This window comes from Colossoma macropomum, unplaced genomic scaffold (genome assembly GCF_904425465.1).
Source record: "Colossoma macropomum unplaced genomic scaffold, Colossoma_macropomum, whole genome shotgun sequence".
NCBI classification, from domain to species: domain Eukaryota; kingdom Metazoa; phylum Chordata; class Actinopteri; order Characiformes; family Serrasalmidae; genus Colossoma; species Colossoma macropomum.
The window spans coordinates 10,552,128-10,571,051 of NW_023494785.1; the positions used below are offsets into that span (position 1 = coordinate 10,552,128).

An 18,924-nucleotide genomic window follows, 5' to 3' on the forward strand; every position below is an offset into this window, starting at 1 on the left:
AGAGAGGGAAAGAAAGACATTTTGGGAAATAAAGAGACAGACAGACAGACAGACAGACAGAGAGATAGATAGATAGATAGATAGATAGATAGATAGATAGATAGATAGAAAGAGTGAGAGAGATAGAGGGAGGTGTTGAGGATGTGAGGATGACTGCAAACAGACACAAGGCAGTACTGGCTGGAGGGAAGCCTCAGCAGCAGAGCAGCAGCTGCTCTCCTCCAGCATCTCTCCTCCATTCAGTGTGAATCACGTCTGCAGAACGGAACAATCCTCAGCAACACAAACGCGTGAGCCGGAGAGCAACAGGAAATCTGAGGGGAACATTTTTTTTCAGTCTTAATGCCACCACTGCATTGTTTAACACTGTATTCCATTGTCTGACGGGTATGCCAGCAGATTTACATGGATTATCACACAGATGAAAATCTAGGTTTAATTCAATTTAGACATTTAACAAAAATAAAACAGTTGTTCGAGCTGGAACTTTACGAGACTAAAAAAAACAAACAAGCAAAAAAATATGCATCGTATAATGTCACAACAAACTGTACTGTATGTTTAAAACCACTTTAAGAAGCTCATAGTCAGGCCTCAGTAGTTCATCTTTATTTTCAATCCATACAAGTAGTGTCGGGTCTGACCTCAACAGAATGAATATTTCACGGTATTCAAATGAAGGCCTGCGAAATGTTGAGCAACAGATGCTGAATGGCGGTGAGAGATTTGTCCGTGAAAACACACTGCTCTGCCTCTCACCGGGACCAATCATGCCTGCTGCATTGTCTCTCTGAAAGAGGAGTTGTGAGTTCTTTTTTTTCTTTTTCTGTTTTTTTGGCTCTTTTACAGTTCCATGTCTTCCTTCTTTTCCCCCCAGAGACTGTTCAAAGCAGCGCTGATTTCCCTTTTGACATGGCCTGGCAAGAGAAAAGACTCTTCATAGCACACAGATTTGTGACAAATATGAATTTCTGGCTTCGTACTTGGGATCTAACACTCATCTAATGGCCATATCTTACAGAGAGTAAAGTATTTTATGATAAAATCTCAGTTCAATACTTCTTTAGTGCAATCTGCAAGAAGTGTATGTATAGCGTTGACTCAAAAACATAAAGGAAATAGAATACAAGCTGTAATAAATAGATAAAAATAAATTAAAAATGAAAATGACTCAATAATAGAAAAAAAAAAAAATCATTGCCTGGCTAGGAAAACACTATTTGTCAAGTCCAGCGAGCTTCATAGACCAAACAATTAGATCTAATTAGGTCTGTTAGATATATGTTCAAATGAATCTGTCTGGATTCCCTTGATGCTAACTGGCTAATTCTCCCTACTGTTAGCAGGCCAAGTTGTTTATCAAGAAGGGAAAAAAAAAATCAAAGCCTGGAACTTTGCATACACTGTAAAAAATGGAAGTGGCAGAGGTTTAATCTTATAGGGTTTGATTAGAACTCATGAAAAACATTGCTTTTGTTCATCTTAAACATTATTAAGCTTTGCCTCAATTTTTAATCAATTAATTTGACTGGAATGAAAGCAATTACCGCGTTTGTTTGTTTGTAATACATTTCTACGTTGATCTGACGGAACATATAGCCCATAAACCATGAAACCTCAAAAGCCAAAAATGAAAACTGGAATCATCCATAGGTTAAACTGAAATCTTTGTTACTGGTTAAAAACTATGTAATAAGAATCTGAACTTGCTTATTGTTTATGTCTTATCTCCAAACTTCCAAATGTCTTTAGAATCACCCCATTAATTTAATATGTGTTGTGCAGCATAGACTATGTATATAGCTTCTCCATGTCCATAATAGCTGTTGTGTTTTGAATGTTTACATTGTTTCTGGGTGAAGAACTAAGCTAAACTGAATTTACTAAAGCCATTTTCCTGACATAAAACCTCATTACTTTAAATTATGTATTAAACAGAAAACCAACACTGCTGTAGCGCTGCACTCATGAGAATGAGAGTGAAATAAGCTGGTCTGGTCTGGTCTTAATATATTATATTTTTCAATATATTTTCACTAACCTGTTAATTTTGTTGTTGAGTACTCAAAGAGGATAAACATGCATTAGACAATTTGCAACACTGCACTTGCACTTGGTTCGACCATATGACCATGACCATGTGACCAGTCAAGTAACAATATGGAACGTGGAACTATGTTAATAATTAATGTAAAAATTAGAGTACTTATCTCACAAATATACACCGATCAGGCATAACGTTATGACCACCTCCTTGTTTCCATGCTCATTGTCCATTTGATCAGCTCCACTTACTATATAGGTGCACTTTGTAGTTCTACAGTTACAGACTGTAGTCCATCTGTTTCTCATCTGTTACTCTGTTAGCCCACTTTTACCCTGTTCTTCAGTGGTTAGGACCCCCATGGACCCTCACAGAGCAGGTACTATTTGGGTGGTGGATCATTCTCAGCACTGCAGTAACACTGATGTGGTGGTGGTGTGTTAGTGTGCGTTGTGCTGGTCTGAGTGGATCAGACACAGCAGAGCTGCTGGAGTTTTTAAACACCTCAGTGTCACTGCTGGACTGAGAATAGTCCACCAACAAAAAATATCCAGCCAACAGCGTCCTGTGGGCAGCATCCTGTGACCACTGATGAAGGACTAGAGGATGATTAGCTCATACTGTACAGCAAGAGATGAGCTATCGTCTCTGGCTTTACATCTACAGGGTGGACCAACAATGCAGGTGCGTCTAATAGAGTGGACAGTGAGTGGACGCAGTGTTTAAAAACTCCAGCAGCACCGCTGTGTCTGATCCACTCATACCAGCGCAACACACACTAACACACCACCACCACGTCAGTGTTACTGCAGTGCTGAGAATGAGCCAGCACCCAAATAGTACCTGCTCCGTGAGGGTCCATGGGGGTCCTGACCACTGAAGAACAGGGTAAAAGGGGGCTAACAATGTATTCAGAGAAACAGATGAACTACAGTCTGTAATTGTAGAACTACAAAGTGCACCTATATAGTAAGTGGAGCTGATAAAATGGACAATGAGCGCAGAAACACAGAGGTGGTCATAACGTTATGCCTGAGCGGTGTACCTGGGCAATGTAATGTAGTAAATGTAACTCATCTGAAAATTCTTAGGAAAGAACTAATGAACTAATTACTGTCCACATCTTGTTATTTGTTATCATGTTTCCCTTAGCATTTTATGAAACTTATTATATTTAATTTATATTTGCACTTACATACAAAATAATACAGTTGGGAAAGTCATATTTCATTTCAGCCCCCCAAATGTTTATAAACAGCCCTGATCATGACAACCTGTAGTCAAGGTCAGATTAATATCACGTGGTGTCCCTGGCATTAGAGCTATAGTGACATATCCCCACAAACCCACTGATAATAACCTATGAGCATTTGCTGAAAAGATCTTAGTTTTGCTGAAGATTTCTTCTGTCAGTTCACAAAATACCCAAACTGAACCAGCTGATCTCAGACCTTGTCAAGATCAGTCAGGTATGCCAATGAAAGGGCATCAGCTCACTCGTGAAGATCACTATAAGATGCTAAAATGATCCTGTCTATGTTTTACCCACATGTCTACCCACAATTTATACAATGATAATACTTTTGAATTTCTGACTGGACTATCAGGCTGACTGTTGTGGTGTGTGAACAGATTTAAAGTAAACTGAATATTTCAAAAGGTGATATATTAATTAAAATGATTAAAATCATTTAAGATGTGTTTTTTGGAAAAACCTTTTGGTGCCCCTGGACAGTCATCCAAGTCACTCACATGGTAGATCTGGCCACAGCTGTAGTACATAATTATGGGCCATTTCAAAGCTATATGTTGGACTAATTTACTGGTTTACCAACAGTAAAAGCCTATGTGTAGCCCATGTATGCTGCCAGATTTAATAGCTTTCCAAACCTGCTATTTTATAATATCAGGCCTACACATGGCCCTTGTAAAATAGCGGAATTAACTGTTTTTTGGTTGTGTCCTGTTTTAGGAGCATTATGCTGGTGCTGGAACGCAAGAATAGAAATGTTAAAATATTGGTTCTGCTCAGTGTAGGCTCATTTGTTTCTGAAATCAGTGTAATTAAGTCATGAAAGACACTAAAAACATCGTCATTATCCAGTACCTAAAGATTCAAGGTCGTCTTACCTCAGTTGTCTATGTCAGACACATGGTTCTCTATCTGTAGAGGAAAGATAAAGACAACAGATGAAAAGCATGATAATTCCTCCCATCTCTTAATGTACTTTTCTCTTGCAACAGATGCAAATCAAGTTCCGTAAGACTAAAAGGAAGATTCCTCAGGGTGCATTTTTGTTAGCTGGGATGACGATGACCTTGATAAAGATGAATGTCTGTCGGAAACAGACTGCTGCTGGAAAATATTATCTTCCATTAAAGAGAGAAGGTTCACATCGCTCACGGCTCACTCAAGATGCCCTTTAAATGGGCTAATAAATTTAAGAGAATGTGTGGCCACACTGAACCAGAGATGAACCCAGATGAGACAGTCATTATGCCTTTGATGTAGGTGAGCGAACTTGAGAGGCAGAGAGCCGTGTCTGTGAGCTCTTCCAACTTCACCCACAGCCACAGAGCCTGCTGAATGGCCTCCAAACTCTGCAGTTAATTAAAGCAAACAATGGGAGCCTATATAGGTTGTTCCAGAATTTATAAGCATTTCTGAACATTGTATCTTTTAATAACAGTGAAACTGATAGATTAGATCAGTTCTGGGTGATGTTGATAAAATACCATGAAAATCATAATATTTTCCAAGTATATCACAGTATTAGGTGATACAGTTGTATGCAAAAGTTTGGGTGCCCCAGATTGAATTACAAGTTTTGCTGATTTAAGTGAAACTAAGTTCAGAGAACACACTGCTGCACATTTTGATGAACAATTATGGTTTATTTAATGTATTTTGACAGGGGAGTGTCCATACTTTTATTATTGAAGTAAATGAGCATCTATTTCCTCAATACTGCTACTTCATGCTTCAAAGTCTTACTATCCTGACACATCTTGTTTCTTTCTCTTAAAAATGGAAAATGAACCTCATTCAATTTGGTCAATGTTAATCATTTAAAGCTGATGCAAAAAGTGGCTACTTCTATCATTTAATTACTCACTTTCTCAGTACTGTAGTTGTATTCATTTGATGTAAAGAAGGAGATCTAACCATGCCAAAAATCCATAGATAAGTATTTAGTTTGCCTCACAAAGTGACATTTTGAATAAGAAAATACTTAAATAGGAATATAATGTATGTCACACATCAAATCAATTATAAGCTCTTAGTAATCTTACTAATCTCTAAATGAGCTTGCATGCTCGCTCTGAAGAAAATCACAGTGCACCCAACAATAAAGGAAGCCTCGTGTAGCTTATATACAGTGATATATAGTTATAGATTCTACATGCTGATATGTTTCACTCTGGCCAAAATAAACATGAATCAAATTGTCAGAATGGATCACTGGGAGAACTTAGCATTTATTTAGTTTTTATGTATTTAAAAGGGGAACTGCACCAATTTTGCAGAATTACTTAATTATTCAATGGTGTAGATGTAAATAAAATCTTTCAGAGTGGTTTGGTGTTTACAGATTCAAAATTTTTCACCACTGTAGTACTAGGAACCAAACATCGTTATGTCTACACTACAAATGTCACCATTTTATCCGCTATCCAAAATGACCAGTGAACTTACATGTGTCTTATAAGGTTTGAAATGGTTTTAAATGCTGATAATGGTAAAATAGTGCTAAATTAAAAAAATTAATTTTCTTTGGGTACTATTTTTTCCTCACAATGCCCGGCATGTACCTCTCCACCCTTTTTGTCGCACAGTCAGCAAAACTCAGAGCTGATATGAGTTCAGAGGAGCTGCGATAGATCACAGTTGCACCTTGCTGGTTAATTGTTCAGAGTGCTGGTGAACTGCGCTGCACCAGGATGCAAAAATAAATGGAGAAAATACAGGACAGTGCTTTTTTTTGGTTGCCATTACAAGTACCAGAAATCCTGAAAGTTGTGCCCAATTGTTTTGAAGCTACACATAAGTACCGAAGGTGAACAACTTTGAAGTAAGAAAACTGTAAAAATGAACTGTAAACAAAAGCTGCTGCTACAGGCTAGTAACAACAAAAGCACACTAGGTTGCACATATTGATCTCATTTGAGAATGTGGTTTTGAGAGGAAACACAGAAGTGATCCTGGAGTGAAAGTTTATAGTAAAAATACGTTTTAGGCCAAAACTTTCATGACAAAACTATCACAAAACAATGTCTCAGGTATCAAGCAATGCAATCACAACCATTTTGTGTAATAACTTAATGGGATGTAGCTTTTAGAGCCGTTAAATGCTTCAGACATCTGGTTCCTATTATTATAATAGTGATCAATTTTGACTTGGTAAATTCTTCTTGAAAGGCACATTTCACACTCTGAATGATTTTGCTTACATCTAAACCACTGAATGATTAAGTAATTTTGCAAAATCGGTGCAGTTCCCTTTAAACTGTTCTTTCAAAACAATCTGAAAAACACTGTAAATGACACACATTGCAGTTTTTTGTTATCTATTAATACTGCTAAAAGTTAGACAATATTTTTGCCTGCTACCATTACCAGGATATGCAGTATACCATATATTGTGCCCACTACAATATAAAATAGTTTTACGAGCCTTGCTTTAAAGGTTGTGTGCCATGACACCTTCTGTGACTCCATTATCTGCATGTTCTTCTAGACTCTAGACGCTTAAAAGCTCCTCTCTTGCACATTCTCTCCCTCATTTCCTTCATTTAAGAAACGCAGTGTCTTTGTTAAATGTGCTCCCCTGCCCAGCACTTCGCTCCATCTTAATTCCGCTCTGCTATCAGTCCCAGTGCAGTCAGGCCGCGCTCTCAGCTCTGTTTTAATTACTGTGTGTGACAGCGGGTGGTAAAGAGAGACCTGCCCCAGTGCTGACAGGAGTCACACCAGCAGGGACCCGTCAGCCCGCGCCGTGCACTCGCGTGCAACCGAGAGCTCAGATCTGTGGTTATGAATAATTCTGCTGCATTACGTTTAATAGGACGAGCGCTCCTTTAGCCCAGACTGCTGAACCCCACCGCTGTCACCACTCACATCACCACACCTATCCCATCCCACTGGACCCTCAGTGGAGGAGATCGTACCAGATCAGTGCTGCCCTCTTCGTCGTAATCATCCTCTCCTCCGTCAGTCATCTCTCCGGCCTCAGCGTCCAGTGGCCCTTCCCCCGCCTCCTCGGCCGAGTTCTCTGCCGTCTCTGATATAGACTCCTCATGGAGGGAGTCACAGTTATCCTCATACTTCCTCTGAGCCTCTGAGAGAGAGAGAGAGCAGAGGGGCAGAGATAGAGAGAAAATGGAGACAGAAGAAAAGAGAGAGATAGAGAAGGAATAGGTATACGTATAGAGGGTGTAGAGGGGCAGAGAGAGAGAAAGAGGAGGATGACAGAAGATGAGAGACATAGATAGAGAAGAAACGGATAGAGAGTGAGAGAGAGAGGAGAAAGATGGTTAGAGAAGAAAAGAAAGGGAGATGGATAGAAATAATGAGAGCAAGAGAGAGAGACAGAAAGAAAGAGATGGAGAGAGAGGGGAAGATGGTTGATGGTTAGAAAGGAAAAGACAGAGGACAGGAGAGAGAGAATGGAGAAAGGAAAAGAGAGAGAGAGATAAAGGGAGAGTAATAGATTGAGAAGGGAGAACGACAGAGGATAAAAGAGAGAGACAGAGAAAGAGAGTGAAATAGAGAGAGAGAGGGAGACAGAAGAAAAAAGAGAAAAACCAAAATTGAGAGAGTGAGATAGAGAGAGAAAGAGAGAGAAATAGAGAGACAACAGAGAAAGAGAGGAAAAGAGAGAGAGAGAGAAATACAGAGAGAAGGGAGGAAGACAGAGTGGTTGGAAGAGAGAGAGAGAGAGAGAGAGAGAGAGAGAGAGAGAGAGAGAAATACAGAGAAATAACAGAGTGAGTGAGTATGAACGGCAGCAGTGGGCATGCTAACACAAAGAGAGACATCAATCACAGAGAGACAGAACGGACGGCATCTGCAAAAGTGCTAATTAATCTGCGGGGACGAGTCGCATGAAACCGAGAGCAAGGCCTGCTCTGTAGAGACTCCATATCAAGAACCTTTGGGCAAACTTTGGAAAAGTTTGACTTCTGCGCCTGTTCTGCACCACGTCAATAAAATCCAGTTATTAGGGAGGGAATTCACTGTGCTGGAAAGTGAATGACAAAAGGAAAAACAAGCGAGTCTTTGGGGGGTCATGTGATATATGGCACTGGATGTGAGATTTCTCCACAGGCACTCCAGCTTTCTGTAGTTATATGAGCCGAGGCCCTTTCCCTTTCCTGTCTTTTGTCCTCTGCTCTCGGTTGTCACTATAAAAAGCCCTCTCATAACCCGGCATAGGCACCATGTTGTCATATGAGCTCCGCTATGACGGAGCGCTTGGGCCTCTATCTCCAAAACCTGTCACAAAGATTGATTGTTTGTGTGCGCTCTTAATTTACTTCCCCTTCCGCAACTTCTGTTTGTCTTTGGCATATCCCCCACCACTCCTCTTCCTCCTCACCAGACTCAGCTCTCTGCTGCTTCTCTATCTTCTCCAGTCGGCCCAGGAGAGAGTCGATCTTCATCTTGATCTGAGTTAGTTCCCGCTTGATCGTCTGGACCTGATCCGTCTTTACTGCAGGGGCAGAGAGAAACACACACACACACACACACACACACACACACACAACACACAGAGTACATAAACAACATTCATGTGAAAGCTTTTGAAACCACGTTTTACTACACAGCCTTCTTATCTCCCATCTAATCCAGCCTGAAGAGGTTCCCTACCTACACATTCATACAATCCTCCTCTCTTCTGCGTTTTTCAATTTAATCTTTACCCTCTGTTTCAACTAAGCTGTGTGGTATGATATCAGGTAACACAACAAACACATCCCAATCATAAGTACATCTCAATCACAACTGTCTAAAGCAGAGGGCAGCAACAATGCTGCAATAAGCCCCCAGCATGGGGGGTTGGGGTGGAGGGTTAGCAGTCTAACTGCTATTTTATCATTATTTTAATTAATATTATAATAATATTTTTAATATAAGGCTTGATTCTTACCATTAAAATCTTTGTAACCCAATTTTATGTAATGCAATGTATGTAATTTTATGTTATGGCAGCTACATAAAATATGGATTCATCACCACTTGAGACATAAATACGCCAAAACCATTGCATCGCAATGAAAAAGAAAAAAATATTTAATTTATAATGAAAGTTAATGGAACAATATCTTATTCTAAGTCATTTCAATTGGCCCATTCATCATGAAATTCTAATACATTATAAAGGTCAACTGGCATTTTCAAATAAAAAATGAAAGCATTGGAGAAGCGTTCTTTTATAATGATAAAACATAGGCTAATTATATGCATCAGTCCCTTAAAATCATTGTGGGCAGCTGTTTTTGGTCCATTCTGGAAAAAGGGTGGGAACCCCTGGTCTAAAACACCTTTTGAACTGAGCTAGTTTAGAAACTTCAGTAATGCAATTTGTAGGATTTGATGGACTGACTTATACGGCATAAAGTCCCAAATGACCGCAGACAGCTCGGACTGAAAAATCAGTGTTACAAGACAGACACCACACTCAATAACAGTAACAACAAAGGCGCCTGGCTGTGTCTCTTAACAGGTTTTGTCATTCTGTTACCTTGAGGTGAATTCAAACAGGACTATTGCGGAGGAAGCTCAGGTTCACCCTATTACAGAACATTCACTCTCCAATTATTACTATCAGACTTAAAGATATAAAGACATAAAAACTATGGACATCACAGATTTATTCATTCAGTCTCCATGTAAAACTAATCCAGTTCCAATAAGGTTTCATTTATCCAAAAAAAAAAAGATGGCATATGACATGGAGAGACAGTTAAAAACAAAAACAACCACCACAAGCTAATAATCATGAGGTCCTTATGAGCTTTATAAAGACGTTTTTCTCCATTAACAAGCCATAACCACAAGCCCTTTAACACAATACAAAAGAGTCTGGTTGACCTTACTGATCCTGAAGGCGATAAAGACTAATTACATCTTGTCTTCAAGGTCTACAAAATCAATTATGGCAGTTTATAAATCTGCACTCTGGCACTCTGATTGAGGGCTATGAACAACTGGACACCTGGATCAATGAAAAGACATTATTTAAAATAGTGGAGAAATGACTACAACTGGAATTTCGCTGCAACAGTGAATCCTGCTTCATTCAGCGGTGGAAAGAAAATTGTTCAGGCAGTCTTTTTGTCAGTCATTGATTATGAGCCTATGACTGTGGCTGCAGTGACAGCTCTTGATACAGTAGACCATCTGGTTTGTTAGCAGCAGCCCTTTTTCTCTTATACCATTGTGAGTTATATGCTGAAGATGTTTGGACCGACCTTGTCAACACACTGCCCTAATAAAATAGTAAATTATAAAGTATAATTTGGTGAAACTGGTCATTTCTAACATAGTAGAGTCCTATTTGCATTTGAAACAGAGCTCTCTATGACAGATTTACTGACTTTAATGACAAGAGTTTAAACAGTATTATATCTGAAGTCATATTATGTAGACACAATGCCAGCTGTAAGGTGGACATTCCCAGCATTCTTAGTGGTTTTGTTTGTTTTTGTTATTATCTTTTATTATCCTTTCTGTTTATCAGCTATTTTTAAATAAAGTCAACAGTGTATACACTAACAGGGGGGGTTAATGCAATTTATAAGTCATCATTTTTGGAAGCATGATGGCTGGATTTCAAGTTTGCAAGATCAGCTTGTATTGCCAACATAAAAGTAAACAAATTTGACTGTCACAAGTTACACACGCCATTTTAATCCCTTTAAATGGGTGATTCTGATCATTTTGCTATTTGTACATTACTTATAGAGTGGAGTATTTATTAGAGTTCTTTGATACCAATGTTTAATAGTTCTGTCATCAGCCTATAGTGGTTGCAGCAAACCACAGAATTAATGTAGCTTAAAAGTTTTGAATAAGCAGTTTCTTGTACATTCATGACATGTATCTGTTGAGTGGTGGTACTCAGTTCATTTAAGGCACAAACTATTTAAGGGGTCACTCATTTTGAGCTATAATTACTGTAAAGGTTTAATGCCACTGACTCTGTTATATCAAGTGATTGGAATAATTATTTTCAGTTGCATCAACTGAAAATATGTGTCACCTTACTTAATAATTAAAGTGTTATGTTACTTTAATATATACAGCAGGCCAGAAAGCCTGAGACCACATCAAAAACCTGGGATTTTTTCAACTGAACTTGGAAAAAAACAACAGAACATTTTATAACAATGACAAGTAAAATGAAAAAGGAATGCTGAAGATTCTGCACTCTCTCTAGGTCATTACTCAAGCCTTTGTACAAAAAGGTCATTTTTTAGTCATATCTCTTCCAGTGAAGCTCGTGTTCAGACGACCCTCAGCAACATTTGATCTACTCATCAGAGGCTTCTGCACAAAACTTGTGGAGCTCATGTCAGCTTAAATGCACACTGTCATTAAAGCAAGAGAAGGGCTTATCAAATTCTAAGAAATTCTGAAGTTCATGTCAAAATTTCAAATACTCCACTTTTCATTCAAATTGCTATGCTGGTGATAGAATTTATAATGAAAATCCTTCAATTAGATTAGAAAGGAATGCAAAATAGAAGCATCTTCACCAGTGATCACACTGCGTGTGCAATTAACTCTAAATCCATAATTTTTCCAATTTGTGATCTTTGATTTTGTGAACTAAAAAATGTAAAGTAATTGAATATTTAAAATTCTGCTAGCTTGTAGGCTTATAGTGTATGATCACATAACAGAAACCATTCCACTATTTATCCTCTTTGCTAACCAATACCAGTGAAAAAACAAATCAGACATATTCATTTGACTTAAAACTGTGTTTGCCTTCACTGACTTCATTCGAATATTTTAAAAGCACACTTGTAATAAATTCCAGAAAGATGTTGTTTGATTCCGGTTTGATTCTTCCACATTGATAATTTAGCAGAGACAACCGAGATTTATTTATTGAAAATTATTTTAACTTAATTTAATGTGGACTTTTACTTGTTCATTTCCCAAGTCTCAGTTGTTCCCAGTTTGGTGCAACCAATGCCTTCTCCAAGACACACATAGCCAATCAGTACCTTCCATTTTCTTTTCAAACATGTCACAAGGCAGCTACATGCTCCTGGAAAGCAGTGAGCTGCCCAATTGTGTGCACATGACTAAACATATGCCCCCTGTCTGGGCAGCATTGCTAGATGGAGATAAATGAGGAACTAATCCATCCTTTTACTCAAAGAGCAGCAAGGCCAACTGGACACTCTTGGACTCCTGGACATGAACGGCTGTGTCTTAGCCAGTCAAGCCGCTCGGGAGTCAGCCAGTGCCATTTGGACGATTACATGTTTGTACAGCATAGCATGTGTTTACACATTATTGTGTTACGGGCCACTAATATAAATGAGTCTCTATTTTGATTCCATGTTGAAATGAATGTTTTGATTAACAGATTAATCGCTGTTCATGAATATCTCTAATGCAAATTAAGGGACGGATATGAGGAAAGTCCACTTTGCAAAAAAAAATAAAAAATAAAAAATAAATAAATAAAGAGGTGCCTGTTTGACCATCATGTACCATGATTCAACAAATCTCTGTCTAAATATTTAGCTACTTCAATGAGTCTGGAAATGTTGCCCGTGTAGCCTGATAAGCGTTTAAGCAGCTCTCATCAGCTAAAAATAGACAACGTATATGCCTTGACAGCTGTCAGATTAATTTCAAGTGTCAGCTTTCTCTGAGACCTCGCCTCTGCCACAGAATGCACATAAGTAGCTTGAAACGAGCAGATTAATGCACAGTATAAAAAAGTCAAGCCTTAGACTGCAGTGGGAGATGACAGTGGTCATAAGTAAGAGTGCAGGGAATATCACTGAAACACAACAGGCTTTTGAAACAACATCAATTTTAACTAGAGAAATGGCCTCTGACATCCTTCAGAAACAGTCAATGTCATCTCTCTGAGACGAGAGTGAGATGATGCTTTACTACCAATCCAAGCTGTGGGGGTGCCTTGGCAAAGCACTATGAGACCAGAGGCTGTTCAGCTATATGTAAAACTTTCTGAGAGGGGCTTGTCACTCATAGTCAATCAGGTCTTACTGTGGTATAATAAAAAATACAATAACGTCTTGCTGTTATTATTCAGTTATTCATGTTAAGACGGATTATTCAGTAAAGACTGTGAATTATCTGGTAACTACTATAAAGCCAGCATGTAAGTTATGTAGCTATGAAGAACAGACCTGTGAGGACATCTTTTCATTTTGTTGTCATTAACATCCAGATGAGCCCTTAGTCTAAGCTGTTTTTGCCTCTGGGTAAAAACAAACAGCGATTCTGAAAATCATTGCTGCCGCTTTGTGGTGGTTAACTGACGACTTCTAAAGTCTACACGTTTTATCTTGCATATATTTTTCCTCTCAAATTATAAAGTCAAAACAGTACTTAATACAGTTCTTCGTATAGCCAGAGACCACCATTCATTTATTTCACTTCCAGTTAAAATGACCATTAAGTACAAGTTATTCATTTTCTAGGAGATATTTCTGAGGACATTAGATAAAAGATTATCCTTTTGCATAAAAAGGAACGCTAAATGAAAATAAGTGAAAAAGCAAAGTTTCCAAAACTGAAGTTCAAAAAAATATTAATGGGATTCCTAACAACCGTGCAAGACCTGGTAGACCACCAAAACAGTCACCATCAGATAAGCAGCACCTAAAGCTTTCATCTTTGAGAGAGAGGAAACAAATCAAGCTACACTCTTGTTTCAGATCTGAAAAAAATCATCCTTCCACTGTGAGAAGACAACTCAACACTATGGGTCTTTAAGGATTGCTGGAAGGGGTCATAAGAAGAACAAAATACAACCAGCTCCTAACTTTGGAGGTTTTGAAAAATGGAACCTGTGATACAGGAAAAAAGTGGACACACTGAATGCTGAAAAACTGATTTTATTTTACACAGTAAAACTGTGTAATTTTCTGTTAAATAACTGTCTTTTGCTTTTTGTCTGATATTGAAAAATGAATTACTTACTTAATGGCTGTCTGAAATTAAATGAACGTCTTGCACATGTAATTAACATAATTAGACTGACAATCTCAGTAAAAGACCCCACGCGAAACCAGTAAGCTTTATCAAGTGTACTGGCTTTCACAGCAGTAGGCTGCAATTTGAGTAGTTGGTGTTGTTTCAGAATTTATGTATAGTTATAGAAGTAGCCTTACTTTCACATAACTAAGTGACCGGTAGCATGTATATAGCAATATTTGTATTACAAGTACTTAAAACCTTGTTATTCAGAGGAAATATGTCTATTGAAGTGCGGTCAGTTTTCTAGAGCCAGATTAAGCCTAAGCCTGGACTAAAAAGGATTTTTAAGGATGAAACACTATTGACATCGCAAGTTAACACGATGTCAATCCATGTCCTCGAATCCAGCACTCAGGGATTAAGGGGTTAATGGAGGAATATAGAGTAGGGTATCACAACTATTAGATTTAAATGGAGAATTTTCTTTTAGCAACGTGAGTTTAGCTAAACTTTAAAAAAGATGTTTTTTAAAGTGTTCCTTATAACGGTAATGATTCTGTTTAGAAACATGAGTTTTACATAGAACCATTTGCATACTTAAATGGTTCTTTGCATGTTAAAATGGATCTTCAGATTAATGGAGAATGTGTTGTGTATGGTTCTATATAGCACCAAAAAGAGTTCTTCTATTGTCACAATGTCAAGCTTGTAAGCTTCATATTACTTTCAAAATTGGGATAACTGCATGCCGGAATATTCCTTTCATTTCTTTTCCTTTTTCTGTCATGTAGTTTTGCTGAACCCCCTGACCTCAGCAAGCATTCACACAGAAGAGAGTCTGACTGTCCTTGGCCTACTGTCCTAGTCACCGGCTCTGAGCATACAAAACTCAAGGCAAACAGGCAACCATTCAACACATCACCTCAAAAAATTTGGCGCATTCTGAATAGTCCGTATGTGTGTGCCTTCAAGGACACCGACTCTGGTGGAGAATAGTTTCATGAATAACATTTCAGTGCCTTCTTGTCAAATAATTGATAAGACACGAAGCTCAAAGGAGACCACCAGAGCCATCCGAAAACATACAACTATTAATTACTGCTAACTTGATATCACCCACCCACCCACTACACGCACACACTGTAGCATTATGGCTGCAGAATCACAAACATCTTCCCCTGGGGGCAGGAGACAGTGCCTTGATGATAAGGACAGGAAGAGCATTTTCTCCTTTATCAGTAACTTCAGGCTTAGTAGCTTTGTTTACCACCTCAAAAGGAGAGCAGATCCAACAATGATAAACACACTAATCCCAAATCATTTCATCACCCTTTCAGTGCAGGATTTGTCTCCAATGTGAAAAGTCAAAGTTGGCTACTCTCTGGCTAAACTTTAGATCTAATTTTAGTTTTCTATAATGTCCCTGAAGTCTAATCTCGGGTTTCTGAGATGGGCTCTTGGCTGCTCTCATGGCCAGAGTGTGAACTCCAGAGAGATAAAGCTTAAAGCAAACAATATGTGTTTTTGTGCATGTTGCCATGGTTATTTTTGCTCTTAAATTGCTTTGATACGAGGCAAGCCGCAGAAAAGCCACTATCGCAGAGCTAAGAGCATTAGCGTCATGCGCAAAGCTAATCTCCAGGCTTGATTCCCACAAGACGAGAGAGAGAGTGGCATGGGGACTTGTTGGCAAAGCCAGGCACTTGGTGCTTCTGGATCAGAGATAAAAATCTAAAACAGTGCAATTCATTGTAAATTTCAAGCATATGGACTCCAGCATGGTCTGTTGTCCAGTTCACTTTTGCTGCCCAGAACTGCCGCCTGGAAATGCGGCGCGTCCAATCCGGGAATCAAAGTGACAATTTGAGTTGTGAGGCAGCCGCTGACATCGGCAGACATGCAAGCATGCTTGCAGGAAAATCAATACATAACTCGCATGAAATTAATAATAAAAAAAAAATCCATTTTCCTTTTCCTCCATTTGTGGGATAAGCGTGAGACCCCCGTGACCAGCACCTCCCAGCTGCTTCCATTGATAACATACTGCTGAGCAGCAAGGAATAAACCTCATAGACTTCATATTGTGTGCAATTAGGTTGAAACACTATTGGAGCCATTGTGCATTCTTTTTTTTTCCTCCCAGATACTGACTAGCAGAGACACTGAGTCCTTTGTGCTGTGATGTAGATTAACTATTGTGAAAACGTTTATATCTTTTTAATGCAAATTCTGGACTGCACACAAAACATTACTACAATGACACAGACTGTGGTGCTGGTGTGCAATGTAATTAGTGCTAGCCATCATTCAAGTAGTGATTCAGAATCATAGGCTTCATCTGCATTATTTATTTCTTTTTTGTGTAAATCTGTCGTTTTTGTCTCTGCACTCTGATTATGGCACAAACTTACGCTTGAGGCCAGAGGAGAAGGAGGATGAGGAGGAGGCTGGGCGCGACGATGAAGATGTGGAGGTTTTGATGGGGAAGGACGTTTTGCCTCGCCGCGTGGACGGCACCACGACCCGCGAGCGCTTCAGGGGGATGACGGCCCGTGGAGGCGGGGCCACCCGGCCGTGATAGTCAAAAAGCCTGAGGGTGGGAAAAGAAAAAAGGTTTATGACTGTTTCACTGGCTCTGTGCTCACTCTGACTGAAAACTGCAGTTTAAATCACTCATGTCTCTTTCGAAAAAATTTAAAACTATACGATTTTATACAGTTGTTTTCTTTCTTTTTTTAATTCACACACAAAACCGATCTATTCATGCTCTGTCTACGCTGCTACAAGGTCGGACAAGCTTTACAGATGGTAGCATATTTGTCGCTCCTAGTTTTGGTTAGTTTTTGTAACACACTGTGCTGTGAATAAATCAGAGCCCATTTGCTCATATATTTCATTTTCAGTCAAAACAGCCATTAAGCACAAGTTAATAATTTTTCAGCATCAGGGAAAAAAACAGTAAACATGTTTATTCATTTTAAACAAAATGTACACAGAAGCCTTAACAACTAAATACAATATCTTTTTGTTGTTCTTGTTGTTGTTTTTCCACGACCTCTAAAGTTCAGTCCTAGAAGTTGGTTGCATTTTCTGCCTTTCATGATCCAAGTAAAACATATAAGTGATGTTAAGACCTGGACTCTGGAGTGGTCAGTCCATTGTTCTGAGAACTCAAGCAGCTTTATTGTTTATTTTGAAAGATACTTTTTTGTCTGTTTCCTTTTCTCAGTGAGGGCTTGTTGACAGCTTCACATTTTTCAGACTCAGCATTGAGTTGTGTACTCACAGTGGAAGACCTAAAGGGTGGAGCTAGATTTTCTCCTCTCACTCAAAGATGAAAGCTTTAAGTGCTGTTTATCTGACTGTTTATGTTTCCAGTTTTGGAAGCTCCTGTTTTTCACTTATTTTCCTTTGCTTTTCTTCTTCTTTACGCAAGTAGAATATCTTATATTTGATCATCTCAGAAATAATCTCAGAAAGCTATTTTCCACACTGGTTTGGGCTACAATTTTGCATTCCAAAAATCAGAAAGGACAGAAAAAAACATCTTAGATCAAGTAGTTACCTTTCATTTTTAAGGCTAATTATGGCAAATAAACCTTGAATCAATAGTTTGGCAAATTCAAATGTTCATAATTTCCCATTTAAACCAGATGCAGGCGATCAGCAAAGACATGTTTAGCATCCAAATTTTGCTTCTTTAGTTTAATGCTGGAGCTGCGAGGCTAACATTGCTAACGAACACTAGAAGTCAATAGTCACCCAAATCTTTTCCCCAAGTACATCCCCAAAGCTTCTCTCAACCCACTCAAACCACATCCAGGTCTTCATTAGGGTCACCCAGACTTGTTGATGTAGTTTAGAGCACAGTGTGGCTTTCTGTGAACTATAAAAATGAACAAAAAACAATATATAGCTGAATGCTGGAGACAGACACGTAAAACTCCCTTTCATGTGCATGCAGGCTAGCTCACAGTAAGTCAAGTTGCCAAATCAGCAAGTCTCAGCAACCTTAGTAAAGACTTGGATGTGGTTTAGTGGACTGAGAAAAGATTTTAACTTCTAGTATTTGTTACCAATGATAGCCTTAAATAGCTTCAGCGCTATAAAAAAGAAGCAAAATTTGGACCCCGAACATGACTTGGCTAATGGACTACATCTGGGGTGAGTGGACAACTGTGCAAATTAGATTTTTTTGCTGGACCACTCCTTTAAGCACTCATAAGTGCAGATTTCCTTTCATTTTTGATTTGTGCAATGTCCTACATGAAGTGGACAAACCAGTGTTCTTCATACATTAGTAAGCCAGAACACCCCAATTAGGTGCCATTATAAAAATGTACACTGAAGCAACACATTTATCTGGCATTACTGCATGTCTGACCAGGCTAACGCTGTCTACCCAATGTAACAAAAACTTGAGCACTGCATATTTCACAATCAGTAGCTGAATTCTTCAGAAAAAATAGATTTTTCAAATGAGCTCCCTCTGTGAATTAATATGAATATTTCCTGCCTCAACAAATGTAAAATACAGCCGTGTAGTTTTTTTTCTTTAAGAATCTTCAAATAGAGTAGGGGAGAAGAAACACGCAGGAAAATGTCAAACTGAGCTACGTGCCCTTGCACTCGTGCTCTCTGTGCACAGCATCTCTCAGCGCGGCTGACATTTAGCAAAATGTCT

At 38.8% G+C, this 18,924-nt stretch overlaps 1 protein-coding gene across 2 annotated transcripts in view; it reads right to left on the reverse strand.

Annotated features, from left to right (window-relative positions):
* Positions 1-587: 587 nt before the first annotated feature.
* LOC118816153 (RNA-binding Raly-like protein) overlaps positions 588-18,924 on the reverse strand; it is a 148,330-nt gene continuing 129,993 nt past the window's right edge. For both annotated transcript variants that reach the window (XM_036582665.1, XM_036582672.1), the window contains 5 exons: positions 16,652-16,830; positions 8,644-8,757; positions 7,214-7,383; positions 4,175-4,208; positions 588-917 (listed from right to left, as the gene is read on the reverse strand). In XM_036582665.1, coding sequence (XP_036438558.1) covers positions 4,176-4,208; positions 7,214-7,383; positions 8,644-8,757; positions 16,652-16,830 — 496 coding nt within the window. In that variant the 3' untranslated portion in view covers positions 588-917; position 4,175. The remainder of the gene's footprint in view (positions 918-4,174; positions 4,209-7,213; positions 7,384-8,643; positions 8,758-16,651; positions 16,831-18,924) is intronic.